This window comes from Onthophagus taurus, chromosome 2 (genome assembly GCF_036711975.1).
Source record: "Onthophagus taurus isolate NC chromosome 2, IU_Otau_3.0, whole genome shotgun sequence".
NCBI classification, from domain to species: domain Eukaryota; kingdom Metazoa; phylum Arthropoda; class Insecta; order Coleoptera; family Scarabaeidae; genus Onthophagus; species Onthophagus taurus.
In genome coordinates, this window is record NC_091967.1 from 13,998,919 (window position 1) to 14,016,789 (window position 17,871).

At 30.9% G+C, this 17,871-nt stretch overlaps 4 protein-coding genes across 5 annotated transcripts; 2 read left to right on the forward strand and 2 right to left on the reverse strand.

The window, feature by feature from the left end:
- Position 1: 1 nt before the first annotated feature.
- On the forward strand, positions 2 to 3,114 carry LOC111426949 (Cytosolic thiouridylase subunit 2). Its single transcript, XM_023061865.2, has 5 exons — positions 2 to 430; positions 482 to 759; positions 2,142 to 2,382; positions 2,440 to 2,575; positions 2,627 to 3,114. The coding sequence occupies exons 1-5, from the start codon at positions 360 to 362 to the stop codon at positions 3,098 to 3,100; spliced, it is 1,200 nt and encodes a 399-aa protein (XP_022917633.2). The 5' UTR covers positions 2 to 359; the 3' UTR covers positions 3,101 to 3,114.
- LOC111426961 (sorting nexin-7-like) lies at positions 3,106 to 8,906 on the reverse strand. The gene is made up of 5 exons (XM_023061885.2): positions 8,634 to 8,906; positions 8,310 to 8,582; positions 8,090 to 8,254; positions 7,560 to 8,036; positions 3,106 to 3,726 (listed from the first exon to the last, which is right to left on the reverse strand). The coding sequence occupies exons 1-5, from the start codon at positions 8,769 to 8,771 to the stop codon at positions 3,409 to 3,411; spliced, it is 1,371 nt and encodes a 456-aa protein (XP_022917653.1). The 5' UTR covers positions 8,772 to 8,906; the 3' UTR covers positions 3,106 to 3,408.
- Positions 8,907 to 11,539: 2,633 nt separating this feature from the next.
- On the reverse strand, positions 11,540 to 13,005 carry LOC111426925 (ubiquitin-conjugating enzyme E2 S). Its single transcript, XM_023061818.2, is given in 6 exon segments — positions 11,540 to 12,151; positions 12,206 to 12,334; positions 12,390 to 12,577; positions 12,633 to 12,693; positions 12,695 to 12,793; positions 12,920 to 13,005. Coding segments are annotated over 5 exon segments (606 nt in total). The 5' UTR covers positions 12,920 to 13,005; the 3' UTR covers positions 11,540 to 12,022.
- A 373-nt stretch (positions 13,006 to 13,378) lies between these two features.
- LOC111426957 (ADP-ribosylation factor-like 6 interacting protein 1) lies at positions 13,379 to 17,767 on the forward strand. 2 transcript variants are annotated; one of them, XM_023061877.2, is made up of 5 exons: positions 13,379 to 13,478; positions 13,537 to 13,698; positions 13,788 to 13,902; positions 16,793 to 17,049; positions 17,101 to 17,767. In XM_023061877.2, exons 2-5 carry the CDS (start codon positions 13,687 to 13,689, stop codon positions 17,320 to 17,322), a joined length of 606 nt encoding a protein of 201 aa, XP_022917645.1. In that variant the 5' UTR covers positions 13,379 to 13,478; positions 13,537 to 13,686; the 3' UTR covers positions 17,323 to 17,767. The 2 variants fall into 2 exon arrangements, with proteins under 2 accessions (XP_022917645.1, XP_022917644.1); XM_023061876.2 differs by having other exon boundaries at positions 13,401 to 13,698.
- Positions 17,768 to 17,871: the final 104 nt, after the last annotated feature.

A 17,871-nucleotide genomic window follows, 5' to 3' on the forward strand; every position in this document is an offset into this window, starting at 1 on the left:
AAGAAGTGAAAGTTACAAATAAGGAGAAAGAGAATTGATATTCAGGCAGAATAAAATTGACCAATACTAAATGAACACATAATTATTGTTTAAACGCTTTATTTTGATTACAACGAATTTTATTTTTATTTTAACAAATACTCTCTTTTTAAACTTTAATTACTTATTAATCATTTTTGTTTAATTTAATTGAAAATCATAAAAATTTGATATAAACTAATTATGCATTTTATTCAAGAAATGATTAAATCGTTCAAAAACATTAATCTGTAAAGGTTATGTTTACTGTTTAGAGTGAAAATTGACAATTGAGGTTAGGTGCACGTGCTTTAATTTTTACTGTACTTATTAAAAGAACAATGTGTTCAATTGGTGATGAGGGTATAGAAGATGAAGGCCCTGCAAAGTTTATGGAAAAAAAGCTTTCACTGTAAGTTAAAATTTAAAAAAAATTGTAACTTGATTGAAATATTTGTTTTAGACAAGATAAAACTTGTGTTAAATGTAAAACAAACAGATCTGTTATATTATTGAGATCTAAGGATTGTTATTGCAAAGAATGCTTCGTAAATGGAACTCTTCATAAATTCAAAGCATTTCTGGGGAAGTTACGATTATCTAGGAGAGATGAAAAAGTTTTAGTGTCTTATAAAACAGGTCATGTAACTTGTACTTTGTTGCAGTTTTTAAGAAATGGGCTGGATACTATGGCCGAACAGAAAAGATTAAAGTTTCAACCTATTTTTATTTATGTAGAAAGTAAGATTATTTAAAAAAATGTCTATAGATTTATGTTGTACCATTACTTAAGGAATGAGGTGAGGATAACAGTCAAAAGGGTCAAAAGTCACAATGTTCTTTAGGTGCCATTTCTGATTTGGAGGTTAGCAATCATCAGGGCAATTCTAACTTTTAAGACTACAAATGTGAATGTATGACTTGTGCTGCCAAACAACTCCCAAAGGTTCTTCAACCAGGAGTTATCTCTTCTTCTTATGGACCTCTTTCCCAGAATTTTCCCCTGCATAATGATTTTGTACTTTTTCCCTCACATGACATGGCCTATATACAGGTATGTGTCAAATGTCTGGAACACGGTGTGTTAACTCAATACGTATAAAAAAAGACAGATATTTAATGGGTACCACGGACGGCTAGATGGCACGGTAAGAACAAATTGCTTAAAGTCCCTAGATTTACAAAGTACCGCGGTTTGCCGCCATTTTGAAAGTCAAGCGGGAACTTTAAAACTATGTCGTTCTATTGATGACATTACGCCAAAATTCCTTTCATTTTTTCTCGTGGTACTCTGAAGAGTCGAAAGTGCATGCGTTTTGTTGCAGACAAAACGAAGTGAAAACAAAATTCAAATTTTCACCAGTCAACATGAAAATGATACCTTTACTGTTATCATTTTCATGTTGACTGGTGGAAGTTGAAATCAATAATTAATAAGCATTAACTGAATAAAAATACTTTTAAATTTCGCGCTTTATTAAAAGTAGTAGGTACCACAGACCACTAGAGGCGTTGAAATCAATTGGACCGAAAAAATAGTGGGGAATAATGCTTCTATATATATATATTTATATTATTTTTCTATGGTCTGGAATAACCAATAACTTCGCCATTTGTGGTTTTAAAGAAAAATGTTTAAAATAAAAAATTCTTCTTCAAGAACTGCTTTTTAATGATGTGGATCCTGTGAGGGAGTGCTGAGCTTTCTAGATTACATCCAAATAATGCAAGATTCAACCAAACTTCGTTCTTGCTCCATCAAATAAAGAGGAGCTTCACAACTAATCTACTTAGATAACTCTTTATTGCACCATCAGATAGCCAATATATATTTTTGAAGAAAATGCATCAAGTCCATACATTTATTTTCTCTTATTGCAGTTTAAAAGGTTAATTACAACATTAGACCGATACATAGCTTGGTCTTGAATGAGCAAGTAATGGAAGGGTGATTTGATTGGGAATGAAGAGTACAAAAAGTTATCCACTACTCTTCTCACTTTCTGAACATTTGAATAATAATATAACACCTTCACCTCATTCCTTGAATAATTGTACAAAATAGGTGTACTAAATCTCGAAATATTATCCATCCTAGAAAAAAATTCCAATTTTTTTTCTAGAAAATTACCATTTATCACTTGAAGAACGTAAAAATGTTTTAAAAACAATTTCTGAACACGTTAATCATTTTAATTTTAAATTATACATGGTTTCTTTTGGCGACTACATTAAAACAGGACAATTAACCCTCTTTGAAAGTTGGAATACGATAAAATTAAGTGAAGATAATAACGACATTTACGAAATTTTAAAAGAAAAAACAAAATTGACTTATCAAAAAGAAATTTTTCATATTTTTGAGTGAGTAATATTTCTTAGTTTAATTTCTTAATCGCCAAACATATTATATATTTTTAGACGTGACTTATTAATAAAATCAGCAAAATCTTTAGATTGTTCTTTCATATTTACAACAGATCTCACCGCAGATATAGCAGTAAATCTTTTAACAAACGTCTCGTTGGGTAGAGGAAACCAATTGCCATTGGATATTGTAAAAAAACAAAATAATTTTTGAATATTAACATAAAATAATTATTTTTAGGGTGTTATTGATGACCGCGACGAAATAAAAATAATTAAGCCAATGAGGCATTTAAACATGAAAGAATGCGTATTTTACAATTATTTTAACAATGTTGAGCCAGTAATTACTCGAGTTATTGATGAAAAACCTTATTCCAGCGTACAAAATTTATTAACAAACTTTATTGATAAGCTTCAAGTTGATTATCCAGCTACAGTTACAACCGTTTTAAGAACTGGCGATAAATTAAGCATGGACCTAGCGAATCAATCAATATGCGAATTTTGTAAGGCACCAATTTTTATGAATAAAGACAAATTCATATCGTCCGAAGCGACGAATTTTTCGCGACATTTATCAACAATGCAGTTAAACATGGATGTAACACCAACAGAGAGATATGAAAAAGCTGTTTCAAGTTATTCTTCTAGTGACGATAAAAAAGATCTTTGTTATTCTTGTAAAATTATTTCGGAATTTATAATAAAATAAAAAAATTACACATATATTTTCTTTTATTATATTTTAATAATTTATATATAATAAATGTACTCATTTTAGCCTTATCGTTATTATTTTTTTGTATATATGTATAAATAACTTCTTTTTAATTAACATGAAACATTGAAATGGAATGCTTACAACATTTAAATACAGGATCTTTATTTTTAATGCAAAATATAGAAAATAACTACAATTATGTGATGCTTCAAAATAATCATAAATTCAGAATGTGACTAAAAAAAATTAAATTAAATAAATAAACACCTGTATACATAGAAAGATCACACGTAAGAGTATCACTTGGAGGATTGTTGTTGATTGGCGGTTAATTTTGCCGCAACACCCTCCCAAGCGTGGACGTTCTTCTCGTAATATTCGATCTGTTTGTTTACAAAATCCAACATCATTTTTTTGATATACTGTTGCTTCTCCCATTGCCACTGTTCCAAATCACTGCGCAACTGTTCGTTGGCGCATTCAAGATTGTCTTGGTGCATTTCAACTTTTTTCACTAGCTGTGGTATTATTGTACCCAATTTTTCTAATTTGTCATCTACACTTGGTTGTTTCCATAATGAAAATCCGGATGAATGATTTTCAGTTGTTGCTAATAGCTAAAACCAAAATTTAATTTTTTTTGATTTTCCAAGTTTAACCTTCGAGCGGGCGCGTGTCATAAATTGTATGACAGATATGATCAGGTCGGTATTAATAAGTATTACGTTATTTTTAATAAAACAGTTAAAACATACATTTTGCTAGAGCAAAAATATTTAATTTATATTAAACAATTGTTAAAAATATAAAATTAAATCGATTAATTTTTGAAATCTAACAACATACCGGGAATTTCATATATTTATATGAAAATATGCAATATATAAATGCAGTAACCAGAGTTACGAAATTACTGGGCACGTAAACTGTCCCACATAAAATGCAACATAGCTTAATGGTACAGGCATTGGGTAGTTTTGCAGAGGAGAAGTTTTGCTTGAAAAAAGGTGAACTCATTATGACAATTTTGAGTTTTCGTCCGTCTTAAGATACACACGGCTAACCCGAATGTTTCTAATTCTGGGTCTAGTGTTAGTTTCAGTGATAGTGTAAAACTAGAACTAACACTAGAACTAGAAACATTCGGGTTTAGCCGCACGTCTCTCAAGACGGCTAAACCCGAATGATTCTAGTTCTAGGTCTTGTGTTGGTTTTAGTGATAGTGTAAAACTAGAACTAACACTAGACCTAAAACTAGAAACATTCTGGTTTAGCCGCACGTCTCTCAAGACGGCTAAACCCGAATGATTCTAGTTCAGGTCTTGTGTTAGTTCTAGTGATAGTGTAAAACTAGTACTAAGACTAGAACTAGAAACATTCGGGTTTAGCCGCATGTCTCTCAAGACGGCTAAACCCGAATGATTCTAGTTCTAGGTCTTGTGTTGGTTTTAGTGATAGTGTAAAACTAGAACTAACACTAGACCTAAAACTAGAAACATTCTGGTTTAGCCGCACGTCTCTCAAGACGGCTAAACCCGAATGATTCTAGTTCTAGGTCTTGTGTTGGTTTTAGTGATAGTGTAAAACTAGAACTAACGCTAGACCTAAAACTAGAAACATTCTGGTTTAGCCGCACGTCTCTCAAGACGGCTAAACCCGAATGATTCTAGTTCTAGGTCTTGTGTTAGTTCTAGTGATAGTGCTAGTGTAAAACTAGTACTAAGACTAGACCTAGAAACATTCGGTTTTAGCCGCACGTCTCTGAAGACGGCTAAACCCGCATGATTTTAGGTCTTGTGTTAGTTTTAGTGATAGTGTAAAACTAGAACTAACATTAGACCTAGAGCCATTGGGATTTAGCCGCACGTCTTTCAAACACGGCTATACCCGAAACTTTCTAGTTCTAGGTCTAGTATTAGTTCTAGTTTTAGTTCAATAAAAATATGCAACTAGAAACATTTGGGTTTAGCCGCACGTCTCTCAAACGGCTAAATCCGAATGATTCTAGTTCTAGATCTTGTGTTAGTTCTAGTGATAGTGCTAGTATAAAACTAGAATGTGTAACAGTGATATCTTCTGTTAACTAGCGCTACCCACCACTGTCACTAGAACTAACATTAGACCTAGAGAGAACTAGAAATATTCAGGTTTAGCCGTCTTAAGCCTTTGAATATGTTGAATATTTCCATAAACTCACGAAAAACCGAAAATATTGAAAAGATGAAAAAATTTCGATTCCGACAAAATTGTCATTACGGACCTGTATTTTTCAAAAATGTGCAAACGATTCGAAACCTTCATGTGTGACTCAAAACCTGTTTATAACACATTTATATCCCTTAATACATCCTATAATATAAATACGGCCTTACAAGTCAGTAATTAATGTGTAAATTTTTGTCTTTTATAACTTTTTTTGCCATAAAGACAAGGTCAATATATTTTTTTTTAATTTTAAATTTCTCCTCCAAGTTGCAGCCCTCTAAAATTAGGGGAAACAAATTGTTTTTCTTTAATAAATCCACTATGGAGGAATTTGGAAGGATGAAATTTGGCAGATAACTATTACTATACTCTGTTTTTAAACCAGGAGGAGTAAACGCGAAAGTCAGATTTACACTAGGAAAAATCACTAGATATTTTGGCGGTAAATTTAAATTAATAATTATTATTATTTATTTATTTACTTATTATTGTATTTATTTTCGTTTGTTATCGTCAACACTAAACATACAAATTAACATTGAAGTTATGAGTGTATTTATTTCAAAATATAATAAAGAAGGGTTTAAGAACACAAAATTTACAATAATGACACGAAACTGTCGAATTGTCAAATAACCTAACCTTCAAATTCAAAATTGCCTGTGTGTGAACCTTCCTCGCATTCAACCAATCACGTGCAAGGTCAATCTGGTGACAAATTTAAAATACTCCTCCTGCTTTAAAAACAGAGTATAATTGCCAAAGAAAACTTCAAGGTATAATTAATGTTTGTAAACAAAACTAACCTTACCTCACATTCCTTCACGCTTAATTGACATTACAAAAGAAAACTTCACGCTATAATTGCCATTACTAATTGCCAAAGAAAACTTCATGGTATAATTAATGTTTGTAAATAAAACTAACCTTACCTCACATTCCTTCACGCTATAATTGACATTACAAAAGAAAACTTCACGCTATAATTGCCATTACTAATTACCAAAGAAAACTTCATGGTATAATTAATGTTTGTAAACAAAACTAACCTTACCTAACATTCCTTCACGATATAATTGACATTACAAAAGAAAACTTCACGCTATAATTGCCATTACTAATTGCCAAAGAAAACTTCATGGTATAATTAATGTTTGTAAACAAAACTAACCTTACCTAACATTCAGCGTCTGAAGACACAGGGCTAAACCCAAAACTTAAAAATATACAACTTAGCGCTGAATAACAATTAAAACTAGCACTAACACTTGCACTAGAACTATACTCTGTTTTTAAACCAGGAGGAGTAAACGCGAAAGTCAGATTTACACTGGAAAAAATCACCAGAAAATATCACTAGATATTTTGGCGGTAAATTTAAATTTATAATTATTATTTATTTATTTACTTATTATTGTATTTATTTTCGTTTGTTATCGTCAACACTATACATACAAATTAACATTGAAGTTATGAGTGTATTTATTTCAAAATATAATAAAAAAAGGTTTAAGAACACAAAATATACAATAATGACACGAAACTGTCGAATTATCAATTACCTAACCTTCAAATTCAAAATTGCCTGTGTGTGAACCTTCCTCGCATTCAACCAATCACGTGCAAGGTCAATCTGGTGACAAATTTAAAATACTCCTCCTGGTTTAAAAACAGAGTATAATAAGGTGACACTTTTTGACGATTTTTATAACCCTAATATGATTTTACAAGAGGCTGAAAAAATCAACCCCATAATACTTTCCATTAGAACTTTTTAATATGACTACATTTTTTTATTTAAAAACTTGATTTCAATAGTGGGATTCAATATGCAACTTTTTTGACATTTTGTCCTAAAATTGTTAGTTTGATCACAAAAAAATAAAATAATACACAGGCTCAGGTGAATTAATTCAGAGATTGGTTATTATTAGTCAAAGAAATGAAGTTATGTCAAATTGATCTCAGCATTATTTTATTTCTTGTGATCAAACTAACAATTTGTTAGTTGTAAAACGTCAAGAGTTAAGAAAGTTGCAGATTTTTACCCTTAACTTTAGAGGGCTATAATTTGGAGGAGAAGTGATTTTGACCAAAAAGTTATATGAAAGACCACCCTTGATTTAAAAAATCACCCTTTAAAATCTTTCGCATCAATTTAGATACACCTGTATTATAAAAACGAAAATTGTCATAAATTTTATGATAGCGCGCCCGCTCGAAGGTTAAAGAGAAAATTAATTACTTTATCTTTTTCAGTTTTTTTTCGAGATAACTCTTCAATAGCTGCTTCATAAACAGATTGAAAACTTTCCCGCTTCTGTAAAGTTTCTTGAACAACATCGATGTAGGTAAGAAAATCCTTGATTGGATTTCCCACAATACTAGGATAAGCAGAAATTAAAACATTTTGGGCATTAGTGCTTTTTTCCAGAGCAGAAGCTGTGCTTTGTAATAAAACATTAAGTTCAGGTTCGGTTGCTGCCCAAGTTGTAAAAATCGGATAAAAAAACTGCATTTCAAGCACAAGATCTTGTTCTTCTTTATTAATACGATTTGCGATTCGTTCAACTGTTGTTAATTTTTCTGTTAAATTATTCAGGTAAGTTTTCATTTTATCAAATTCGTGATTACGGTACTTTAAAGTTTGATAAGTTGCATTGCCACTTGCTGGTTTTAGTTTATCCGATATTGATTTTTGTCTACGATGTAAACTAAAATCCTATAAACAAATTTAAAAAAGAATAATTCTCAATTTAATTATAATTAACTAACCATTTGATTTGCTGTTAAAAATAATTTAAACTGCTCGTTACAACTAAGTATAGGATGTTTAACAATCCGAGATATGAACACATTTAAAGCTTTCATTCGCATCATAATAAAATCTTTTGAGTATCGATCTAATTGTCCAACTAAGGAATGTTTTGCAGGCAGTGGCTAGAATAAAAATTAGATTTCAAAAATTTGTTATAAATCGGTTGTTGAAATGTACCGGAATGATACAAAATGGATGGCATTCGTTAAGTTTTTGTCTCAACCACAAAAAATCATTATATCTTCTTCTAACAACATATTCGTTGGCGGAAAATTCAATTCGAGCAACCTTTGTGGTAATTCTGAATGTAATGTATGTTTCTAATGTGTCCAAATGTTTTTGTGGGTTATCAATTTTAACAAATAAATCTGAATTCTCTTCCATGTTAAGTTCTGAGAGATTTTCTATATCTTGTATGGTTGAAAAGCTCTCAATACTAGGTGATTGTACCTAAAAGAAATTTTAAATTAATATCTCTTTAACATAACCGTTATTTTTTACCAAAGAGCTATTTTCCAGGGTTGAGGCATTACTTAAGGATACAGTAGATACATCATTATCTTTAGTTTGTTTAAGCAGTGCTGATATTTCTTTATTTTCTGTTACAACATCTAATACAGCAGAGTTATTTCCAGCCATTTTTTTTTGTTGATTAAATTTTAACTTAAATCTATTATTTCTATCGTAATTACATTAAATTATTATTTATTGCACCTTGAGTATTGCATCTTGTATTCTTACTACATTTTGACAGTTGTCAAATAATGCTAATATAGGTTGGGAAATAGATTTTCTTTAATATGTCAACAACTTTTCAGTGGCACCATCTATTGAAATTTTATTAAATAGTAAAATTAACCTCAATTTTTTAAATAAACAGAAACTAACAATTCTAATAAAGATAATTAAACATTTAAATATCACTTAAATTTCATACATCAGTATACAACCTTATAATATGAATAAATTATTTATACTTCATTTGGCTCCATCTATTAGATTTTTATATAATTAAATTTTTTTATTTAAATTAAATTTATGTATTTTATTTAATAACTAATTGTTAAATAACAAACAGCGTAGCTTATTAGTTATCATCATCATTGGATCTTCAACCTTGAATACGCGCCACCGTTCCACCTGGTCCATATATCTCGTTTATGGCTTTCCTCCACATCTCTGTCCTACCGGTGTTTGTCTAACTAGTCATAACTAGTATTTGTTTCGTTATTTCTATCTCATTGTCAATCTTCCAATTTTTATAGTTATCACTATATCCGGTTCCTTGTATGCTTGTATTCTTGATACAGTTCATGGTAGAAACATACAGAGTGTGTCAAATGTTTGGAATATAGCTAATAACTTAGCCATTTGTGGTTTGAAAGAAAAATGTTTCAAATACAAGTTACTTTATTAATCGTGGCGTATTTTTTGGCGATATTTGCTTTTTTGTATTCTGTTTTGTTTCGTTGCTATGGCAACTAATATTGTTATTTTAAATGGGATGCATATATTTTTTTGTATACTTTGATAGAGGATAAATTCGTCTATGTGATGAATCATAGAAAAAATGGGTTTTCTGAAAATATTAAATCAGCAAATTACAATCAAAGTAGGCGCCGAAATAACGGCGTTACCCATATTTCCTTAATTAGTTGGAATATACATACATAAAGTGTCTCTACTTTTCTGAAACAGTTCCGCCGGGATATTATCCAAACCAGGAGCTTTATAATTCTCCAGTCTTTTTACAGCGTTTGCCCTTTGATTTGAGTCATCCAGCCACCCTTCCAGTTGGGTACCCATATTTAATCTTTCCTCAAAATTCTCTGTCCATCTTTCCTGTATTTCTTCCCTTCTACTTACAATATTATCTGCTTTATTACGACACAAGTTGATCCGTGGTAGGAAATTCTTCCTATCTTTATTAATTTTCTGATGCAATTTTCTAACTTGTTGTCGCGTATTCGTTTCTTCCAGACTTTGCATTTCCTTTTCCATGTATTCTCTTTTTCTCCTTCTATGCATCTTCCTTTCTTCTCAGCTTGTATTCTTCTTGCGTTTGTCTAGTTCTCTGCCTTTATTGTAGTGCTCTATATACTACATTTCTTCGGATTGTTATCTCTGCGCATTCCTTATCAAACCAAGTTTCATCTCGCTTTTGGCATTTTTCTTTTCCCAATGTATCATTCGCCACCTCTTCAATGCCTTGTCTACATTTAGCCCAATATTTATTGCTGTATCATTGGCCACCTCTCTTAGTTTTTCCATTTCTTCTAGTCCTTTCTGATATTTGTTCCTCTGCTCATCGTTTATGAGTGTTATTGTGTCATATTTCTCTCTTCTAGTTCCTACGCTTTTCTTCGTATTAGATATTTTTGCTCTTATTTTCGTTGCTAAAAGATAGTGGTCAGAATCTATACTCGCCCCTCTTCTGTTTCTGACGTCAAGTATGTTTGAGAAGAGCCTTGCGTCATTAACTCATGATCTATTATGTTTTTCTGTCTGGCGATACCCACGTTCCTTTGTTCGAACCACGTACCAGATATTATCATGTTGTGTGATGCTGCACAGTGTATTAGTTAAGTGCTATGTCCCCCAATTGTAGGGTAATGTTGTATCTCTTGGCCAACTTTCACATTCATGTCCCTCACGACTTTATCAAGTTATCTTATATCTTTATATCAAGTTTTCTATATTCGCTTCTCTTCTCCTCCTTCCTCTTCTATTTATGTATGTTTGAGAAGTGCCTTTGCATAGTCTAGGTGATCTTGCTTGGAAGTATAAAACATTTTCTCTTATTTTCTTATTCACTATAAACCCAGTTCCCAGAAAATGGTCTTTAGGATACAGTAGGCAGCTATATAATATAGTACAATTCTTTTTTTAGCTTGTTAGTAACTATGTCCAAATCTTTGAATCTGTACATTATTACTTTTCTTACACATTTGAAAACGTTTTCTATAATATCTAAAAAGGTTAAGCTTTTATTAATAAGATAATCTGGTTTCTTGGAAGAAAAATGATGATAATGTTGTAGTTGTATTGGATATTTCTTTTTGTAGTCGCTTGATGCACAGCAAAAGTCTTTTGACAATTGTGAAATGTTCAGGATTTTCTGAACATACTGCAAAGCATAAAGCAAATTCAACATTAGAAAGAATTCATAGACGTAATTTATCTCTGGAATTATAAAAAGATTGTTGCACTCACATCATAAAGTCATTGTTAAATCTTTATTTAAATACGAATTGTAGAAAACCATGCTGTCTAAAACTAATCTCTTGGAAAGACTACCTTTATAAAAATGCTGAAATAGCATACAATGAACCAAAAACTTTCTTTCCCAAAACTACTTCAAGTGGTTCAGAGTTGTTGGCCAACATAATTACATATAAATAACAATATTTTATTAATGATACACTTTATTTTTAATAAATTTTCGCACACATACACACTTTCTTAAATTCTAACACAATAAATTATTCCATTCCGACGAATTTAAAATGAATTCATTTATTACATAAACAACATTCTCGTCTTTTTCAAATTGCACACTATACTATCGGTAAATTTCAAATAATTAATAAACAATAAAAGAAAGTGTAAATTTGTAATGAACTAGACAATTTAAAATATTAAAATCCATTCTACATTTTATCGTTTTCTTGGCCACATAAAACAAAATAATAAAAAAATAACACATGGTCAAGGAACAAAGAAACTTTTTAAAAGTAGGTTTATTTAGAGACACATTGTAATGAGGAAATTTTTTTTTTTGTGCAGAAACTACTGATTACTTTTTTTAATGGATTTGAATTGAAATGTATTGAAGGTAGGTATTTTTCTTTAAGATTAAAATTTTCTTCTTTTGATGATTTTGTTCATTTTCATAAGCGTTTTAGCGTCCGCTTTTTATCTTTTAAAATTTTTTTCTTTTCCGCTGTTAATTTTTTATCACCCGCATGTTTTTTGGCCAAGGGGCCATCACCGCTTCCTGTTTTACATGCTTTTTGTGTCTAAACAAATAAAATGATTACTTTTTTATACATTTTCCCCACAAAACTTTTTACCTGTGCATGAATTTCCGTCATCATCTTTGCTCTTTGAAAATAATCATCATATTGTTCTAATAATAATTTACCTGCCTCCTCATTTAATGCGGATTCTGCGTTAGGCACAATAAGTAAACACTTTATAGTCTAAAAAAGATTGTTTTTTTAAAATACATTTGTTAAAGAATGTTTGGAAAATTACTAATAAAATGTGTTTGATTCCGAGATCTGGTTTCCAGTCTTTTTTAAGTGTATTAACACAAATTTCACCATTTGATGCAACATTTGGATGGAAAATCTTTGTTATAAAGTAAGCTTTCGGTGGTGATTGAGGGAATTCCTTGCCGAGAGTTAATTTAACTTTGAAAACTCCTCCAGCATATGGTGTACCTTAATTACACAAAGATTAGTTTCAATAAATATTGTGATCACTTCGTAACATTACCTGCAGGCCCCTCAATGAACCCTTGAATATCGGTAACATCCTCATCGTTTATTTGAACTCTTTCAGAACAAACCTTCAGGTGGATTACTGACTAGATCCTGCATCTCACGAACGACTTGTCGGATTATTTGGGGCGATAAATTCTCTACGTTATTCGACATCTAACCAAAAATTTAAATGTATTATTTAGAGAAAAAACGTTTTTACGACCACGCTGTTTTTGACGTGATATACGGAAGATTAAGGCGAATGTTTAAGTTTTTATGGACAATAGTGAGTTTACGTACCTTAAAAAACCGTGATAAATGTATATTTACTAAAAGGTTATTGTAAAATAATTTTTTTAATTGAAAACCGTGTACAGCGGACACAAATCTAAAATGTCATATAAGCGGGTACGTTCCGATGTGATTTATTTGAATTTTAACGGTCAAAACAATTACGAACGTATCCTCGAAATCTGTTTATTTGTTTTATAAAACCAAATCTAATTTTTTAATTATTAATAAATTGCTATTTATGACGATAAATCACTTTTCTTATCTATTATTTATTTTTTTTGTTAAATAAGCAATAATTAGTTTAATACATGACGCATTAACTGACTCGCATTTTTCGTTTTTTTAATAATTTTTATTTATATTTATGATTGATAGTTATTTTTTTGTAATTATTAATAAATTAAATTAATAAAACAAATAATTTGAATTCAAATTAATAAAATTGCGTTGTTTAGAAACTGGTATGACGTTTGTATAAAAATAAACTGTCAGTTGTGTAATAACAAAACTTCAAATTGCATTTTCGAAAACATCTATCTTTATGATTCCTTGAAGAACATTTAGAGTAAATTTGACAACAAATTAAACAAAATATTCCGTTTTACAAATTGTATATTATTTAGGTTTGTTGTTTATCTACTACAGTGCCATCTAGATAACGTTGAAACTGTTTTTCAAACAAAAGAAATCGTTGGAATTTGTTGAATAGCATTTGAAGTTTACTGTCAAAGTCGTTTGAGTTGGTCGAAACGCATAAAAAACGCACCGGGACAATGGCAGAAGAGGTAAGTTTATGAAGATATTGTAACGATTTTATTCATTTAATTATCATAACCTCAAATTTGTTTTTAATTTGTATTCATATTTTCGTTAGGAAGTGCAACTCAACAAGTTAAAGGAATCGTTAAAAAATTGGAAAGAATTTGTTTTGCCTATCAGTTCCATTTTATTATGGGATAAACAGTGGTATCCTGGAGCTATTGTTGGGGGTAGGTTTTTAACACACTTTTAAAGTAATTGTAGAATAAGTATTTATAAGCACTTATCATAGTTACTTGCAAGTTTCAAGGTTTTTTTGTATAAATTATCATTTTTAATCATGAATAAATTGAAGTGGTAAGGTTGTTCTTTAACCTTTCGAGCAGGGCCTTGCCATCCGCTTGTGCAATGTTGACACAGGCACCAAGAGATTTGAGATGCCCTGGCACCAAGAAGCTCCTAAAAAAGGAAAAACAAAAACCCAATAAACAAACACTTTAATTGCTTATTACATACTTAAATAATTGTTACCTAATACTTTTTAATAGATTTTTGGTTTATCTTATTAGATTTTTTTATCTTAGCATAACCCACAACAACTTTTTTCATAGGTGCCAGCAACTCTTAGCTTCTGAGTGCACAGTCTTTACAAAGAGTGAAAAAAATAATAAGTCATGGGATCATATTGACCCCACAGTGCACTCAAAAGGTTAAATCATAGAAGACAGTTTTTGTATATTATTTTTTTTTGTTTATAATTATGAATTGAAAATAGAAAACATTTTTTTTAAAGCTTTAACATTCAGAATTAAGAGTTTACTTCAATTAAATACTTTGGTCATCTATAGTTTATTATTTATGATATGCCAGATCATAACTTCCTTATGACTACTACAGGTATCAGGAATATTTCTGTTTTGCTGAGAACTGTAGTTGTTAAGTATGCCATAAAAATATGAGAAAAACTGTTCAGATTTCATGTACAGATGTCCCAAATTTGATGTCATCATCAGGTATATCTGAATCTAAAAGAGATAGGAAAAAAGTAGTTTACATGTCATGATCTCCTACCTTATATGTGATGAAAACCGCTTTCATGTTTTGTTTTCGCCTATTAAAAATTCGATAAACGCAAACACGGCACACACGAATATCTCGCCTATTATAGTTTTCGAAATTTCTGGTAGTTTTTATGACCCTCAGAAACAGTAGTGGCAGTAATTATCACCCCGAAAAAGTACCTGGACGTGATTTATGATAGGTCCTCCTAGCGAACTAAGTCCAGGGACCCACTTCTTTTTTATTTTATTTGAAATTCAACAAAATAAAACAAATGTAGTAAAGAATCTAAATTTACTTATACTTAAATGATTTTACAAAAAAAGCAAGTATTAATTAATAATATAAAAATTAAAACATATTTTTTATAGTCATCTTAAAATAATCATAAATTATTTAAGCAAATGTACTTTTTAGATAGATTTAAATAAATTGTTGTATTTTCACACAAAGTAATGATATTTAAGTTTTTAAATATTGTTATTTGTTATTGATATTTTCGTTAATGTGCACCTGAACAACTCACGCCAGAGTTTGGGGTTCGTAAACTACCTGTATACAACCCCGTCTTTGTTCGTTATATGACTGCAATTAAGTCATAAAAACCACCAGAAATATCGGAAACTATACCAAAGATGGAGTATTGTATTTACAATATTGTATGGGCAACTTTTTACCAATAATACAGTGGCCTAGCAGGAAAATTCTTTCCATGTTTCATTTTTGCCCAAAGCACAACCTTACCATGTATGATATCAGAGTATGCAACCATGTGACATAGGACTTAGTACCACTAACCTTAATATGAATTTAGTCATAGCCTGTAGTCACAACCACGAAAGAAAAACGATCTGCTAATGTTTAAATCCAAATTACTGCTTTGTAGACGTAAAAGACTTGGATCAAAATCATACTCAGGTGGTGACGTGTAATTAGCATCGTGTCATCTGTGTATTGAAGTATGTACCTCTTTCGATTTATTGTATTAGTGTCTGGTTGTTAAATATCGTAGCAATAGATGTTACACAAGGTCGGTGATAAAGGAGATCGAAGGAAGACGCTATGAAATTTTTTATTCTGAAGTTTAACGTCGATGTATCGCGGAGATACTCGCTAATGATTTTCAAGTATACTACGGGAATTTCCAGCTGTCCCATTTTGAATATTAGATTATGTACAAGAAAAAAATTGATGTTTTCATGTGATGAATTTTAAGCAGCTAAAGGATGGATTGTGGATTATTTGGGTATGAAGTCAAATCGGTCTAGAGTCTTAATTATTCTAGAGTTGATAATGCTTTCGAATATTTTTTCGATCACAGGTAATAGGGTAATAGGACGGCAGCTTTGTGGGAGAGGGTGGTTAACACTAGGTTTAAGCATTGTTATCATTATGCCCTTCTTCCATATTGGTGGAAATATCAAATTTTGTACGCACAAGTACGAATTGTGTTGTGCACTTCTGAGTTAAGTTTAGATTTTTCACTTCTTCCAATCATGAACGTATTTGGACATGTTCAGGAACCTTGTGCACCATTCGTCTATAAATTGTTGGTGTTGATCATCGTAGTCGCAGTTCGATTTGGGAGTTAACTCATTTTGGAAGTGTTGGGCAAGCAAATCGCATTTTTGTTGATCTGTTCTATATTCTGTGTTGTTATTGTTGGAATGTCGAAATTTCCAGATCTAATCGCTCCTCCATTTCTACAATCTCGGCCAAGATCTTCTACATTTGCTTCTAGTCTGCAAATTGAGGATACAACTTATTCCACGCATTCTTCAACGTCGATTCTTTATTTTCACTCTAACTCGTAGAAATGTTTTTAATTCTATGAAAGATCTTGCTTTTCCAAACGGTTTCATGTGGATTTAAATGTAGGAATCACCGTTCACTCCAGTGGTTGGATTGTGGTATCGTCTTTGGTGACAAAAAGATTATTTTTTCATCGTTGTAGGATGTTCAGCAATTTTAAAGAGGTAAAGGCTAATTTCCTGGTATCTTAGAGTAACCATTAAAATTTGTTACACTCTAGAAGTCATAACAATGTTAAATTTATTTCAGGCACCTCAATACTTTTTATGTGCATATGGTTATTGGATCCAAGTTTATTAACCACAGTTTCAATTTTTGGATTGATGATAACCATTAGCGATTACGTGGTGCCATTACTAGCAGCTTCCATATCAAAAGCAGACCTTTGGTGCGAGAAAAAAGATAAACAATTTGAAGAGATATGCAAGATCATGTTGAGGTACTTCAATTTAATGAACGAACGCGTAAATGCCTTTTATGATTTGCGAACAACCAAACCCCGAATGGTAATAACATCTTTAAATTAATTTAAATTTATTAATTTTTTTCGTTTTTAGTATTATGGTTGTACAATATTGGGATTGGTTCTTTTGGCTTGGATAGGAAATAACATCAACAACCTCTTCTTGACGTATCTTTTAGTGTGTGTAATACTTTTAATACCGGGAATGGAACGTACAGGAGCCATTAACACTTACAGCAAATATCTAGCTGTGAAAATTTCCGAAATGGCTACGAATGCAAAATCGTTAAAAACGTCGCATACGAAAAAAGATTAAGAGAAAGTTTCAATTATCATGTATATTTAATTTTTTAAGTCGTGTTAACGTCGCGTTTTAAGTTTCTTTTGTGCCTTTATACTTTGTGAAGGAGTTATAGTTTTATTTGTAGTTTTTAAGAACTTTATACCCAAGTATGTGAAAAATGTTTACACGACCTGATCATCATCCTTTATGAAATAATTTGTTATGATGAGAAAAGGTGTTTTTGCTCAACATATCTTATCAAATATGGTATAATTATTTGAGAAGATTGCAATGTTCGTTCTCCCGTTTGTTAGCACAAAATACGTATTTCAATGTAGATATGGATTTGATCTGAATGAAAAAAAGAAGAAGATAATGTGATTAACACTTTAGACTGAGGTGAATGTGATCAAATAACCAATCACGTTTGTTGTTGAAGAGCTATTTATTACAATAAAGAAGTACTTTTCAGTATTCATTGAAATGTTCTTTATTTTTGTGTATATGATAAATGTGCATAATGGAAAAATATCTATTTTCTGATTAGAGAATCAAAATCATAAACATAAAAGATCAAACTAA